Source organism: Stereum hirsutum, assembly GCF_000264905.1.
Source record: "Stereum hirsutum FP-91666 SS1 unplaced genomic scaffold STEHIscaffold_95, whole genome shotgun sequence".
Classification (NCBI taxonomy): domain Eukaryota; kingdom Fungi; phylum Basidiomycota; class Agaricomycetes; order Russulales; family Stereaceae; genus Stereum; species Stereum hirsutum.
The window spans coordinates 1-2,977 of NW_006763225.1; the positions used below are offsets into that span (position 1 = coordinate 1).

General features: G+C 52.2%; 1 protein-coding gene across 1 annotated transcript; it reads right to left on the bottom strand.

Annotated features, from left to right (window-relative positions):
- Positions 1–116: 116 nt before the first annotated feature.
- Positions 117–2,947, bottom strand: STEHIDRAFT_164128 (uncharacterized protein; the record flags this gene model as incomplete). Its single annotated transcript, XM_007311856.1, has 7 exons — positions 117–1,033; positions 1,098–1,321; positions 1,391–2,272; positions 2,323–2,539; positions 2,596–2,670; positions 2,725–2,853; positions 2,908–2,947. Coding segments are annotated over 7 exons (2,484 nt in total), but the record flags the coding sequence as incomplete, so codon positions are not given.
- Positions 2,948–2,977: the final 30 nt, after the last annotated feature.

Below are 2,977 nucleotides of genomic sequence, written 5' to 3' on the forward strand. Positions count from 1 at the left end.
CCTCAGTCCGCAAGTTTCCTGTCCGGTTCTCCCTGCAGAATTGAGAGCACAAAGCGGCCAGTTAGGAAAATGGATATAAAACTCGAAAATTCAGACGGAAAGAGGAACAAACGTACCGGTGTGTTGCAGCGAGACATGTAGATCCATTCCGGGTCAAGAGACTGTTTGGCGTCCTTGAAAGTCACTGACTTGATGCTACCGTTCTCCCCAGTAGTAAACTTGGCCTGCAGATGGATCCTGATAATCTTCGAAGAACCTTTGGGTCTAGCATAGAAGTCCACGTCGACGTGGTTGTTCGGGTCGGGGAGATAGAACGCGACTCCTACACCACGTTCAGCGGCCTCCTTCAAATCTGGGGCCTTGTTGGCGCTGAACCCGAGCAGGCTACAGCTAGGACCACAACCCCACCCAGCCGAGGACGCGACATACTCGCCATCAACCTTGTAAATGGCGACGAGCTCACATTCGAGATCCTCCAGATATTTGTATTTGTCGCGAAACAGAAGAAGATCGCCCAACCTGCGGAATTGGCCGCCGAACATCAGCGCGATGATGACCAAGATCTGAAGTTCGTACGATCGTCCTTGCGAACAGGCTTCGGGCGCCCAGCGCGTGGAGTCGCCCACGGCCTTGATCAACTCGTCCTTGCAATGGATCATAAAAGAAAAAATCACCAGCGGCTCGGTGATGGAAACGACGAAGGCCTTTTGTCCATCGGCGCCGCGCGACTCGGACTTGTGAGCGCTGTTCTTGTCTGTGCTCCCGTCGTCGGCGCTCCCGTTGCCAGTGGTTCCTTTGCGAGTGGTTCCTTTACGAGTGGTTCCTTTGCGAGTGGTTCCTTTGCCTGTGGTTCCTTTGCCTGTGGCTCCTAAGCCAGTGCTTCCGACTTTGTCAGTGCTCCCGTCGTAGGTCTCTTCGCACCGTACATGCCCTATACTAGCCTTGACGAGCTTCAGCTCCTTGTCAGTGACAGTGGACATGGTCCCGGTGGTGATGTAGCGTGCGACCATGTGGATAACCGTCGTCTTGACGTCTAGATTAAGACAAACAGTCAGTTCAATGCAAGTATAATGGTGTAGCATAATCGAAATACGAACCAGGGGGCAAGGAGTCGTACTCCTTCCAGTCGATCATCGGTCTGATCTCGTTGGCGAGCTTGAACGCTTTGTCTTCGAGGCATGCCTCTTCGCGCTCAATTTGACCTCCATCCGTACACACATAGCCATCAGTTATACGCAGAGCAAACAGAGTGAAGAGTCGATGAGGACATTCGGTATCGGATCGAAGCACTATCTCGATGAAGCACGCGGTCACTCGATACCTGGATGATTGGGAAAATATTGAGTAATAAGAATGATGTGCGACTGCAGAGCAAGGTATGGACACTCACCGGCCGGGAAACACGTCCAGCATCCGCTGGACAAGCCGTTTGAAGGACTTTACCGGTATTTTGCGCTGTTCAGCCCAGGGCCCAAGATGCTTGAGTATATACTTCCGTTGCTCTTCCTTGTCGTAAAAACCATCTGGAATAGAGACCACCTTCAGGCGGGTACCCAAGCGAGCGGTCGTGGACTGCACGGAGTCTATGATTTGGTCCTCAGATAGGCTGATTCCGGAGATGACGGTATGAGTGGCTAGGCCGAGCCCCGTAAGAATGTTAACCAGCTCGGTCAAGAACGAGCGAGGACGATCAGGGTCAGCGCGAGAGCGAAAATAAGAGGTGTATTCCAGTGCGCCAAACTGAGCCTCGTCAATGATGAAGTAGAAAATCTTCATGTATTCTGGGAAGTCGGATTTTAGCCGATGCATGGTAACCCGAAGGAGAGCCCAAATCGCAGATGGAGAAACGTCTCGAAGGTCCTCTTCCAGGCGCTTGCAGATATCCTCATAGAGTCCAGGAAAGCCCTTGTATGACAGTTCGGGATGAAGCTCAAACAAAGCCCACTGCATCTTCCAAGTCGCGACAGACACACCGTCTGGTTTGCACTTCAGGAATGCTTCGAAAACGGAAACCCGAGACAGGACCGAAGTCAAGACGCAAGTTCGCACAATTTTCCGATTCTCCCCAAGTTGTGCTGGGTCGCCAGATATTGGGCCGAACTTGGACCTCTCTGCGAGAGAGTTCAGAATGCCGGAACAACTCCGAAAGCCAGGATCGGTGGGATCGTTTCCGGGTTCGGAGGGCCGACAGGAGATACCAAAACCACAGGCCTTTCCAAGGAGGCGTGCACATGTCTGAGTCTTCCCGGTCCCCGAAGCGCCAGAGAGCAGACTTTAAGAGTGTCAGTGCGTTTCGATAATCGAACAAAGAAAGACACGCACGAGACTCGGGCCGAAAATTCGTTAGCTAAAGGATCGGTCTTGTCTTTTTTCATACCGATCAAATCGCGCGCAAAGACCGAACTGCTCTCTCCCCCAAGCTTAAATTCTTCGGACAGCAGTGATCCGTTCTTTAGGCGATCAAGAAAGGGGTCGTACGTCTGAAAGACATCATCGATAGTCTGCTTAGCTTCGTCCTCGCTTCGTTTCTTGGGTGTGTCTGCGCAGGGGTCAATTCAAAATGGGCATCAAGTGATCGTGGATGACGTGACTCACAGGGTTCATTAGATGGGTGTGGATGCTGTGACCTGGGAGGTGCTGTCTTGACTTGCTCGAAAGACGGCGCAGGGGCTGAAGTGGAAGTGTTAGGTTCTTAATTCCAGTGAAGCAATAATGTGGACGTACGATCTTCCGGTGTCGCATCCGTAGTGGGTACATCTAAAGTAGGTTGGATAGTTTGCGTGACGGGCTTCGGGTTCGGGTCCGGGTTCGGGTTCGGCCCCTTCGGCTGCGGGGTTTTTCTTTTGGGTGTACCTGCACCAATGTCAAGTTAGATTTGGCATCGAGTCTACGTGAATCATGACTGACCTGGTCTTTCGCGGTGCTCCGTGCCTTGATTCTCGGGTGTACCTGCACCGGTGTCAAGTTAGAAATGACA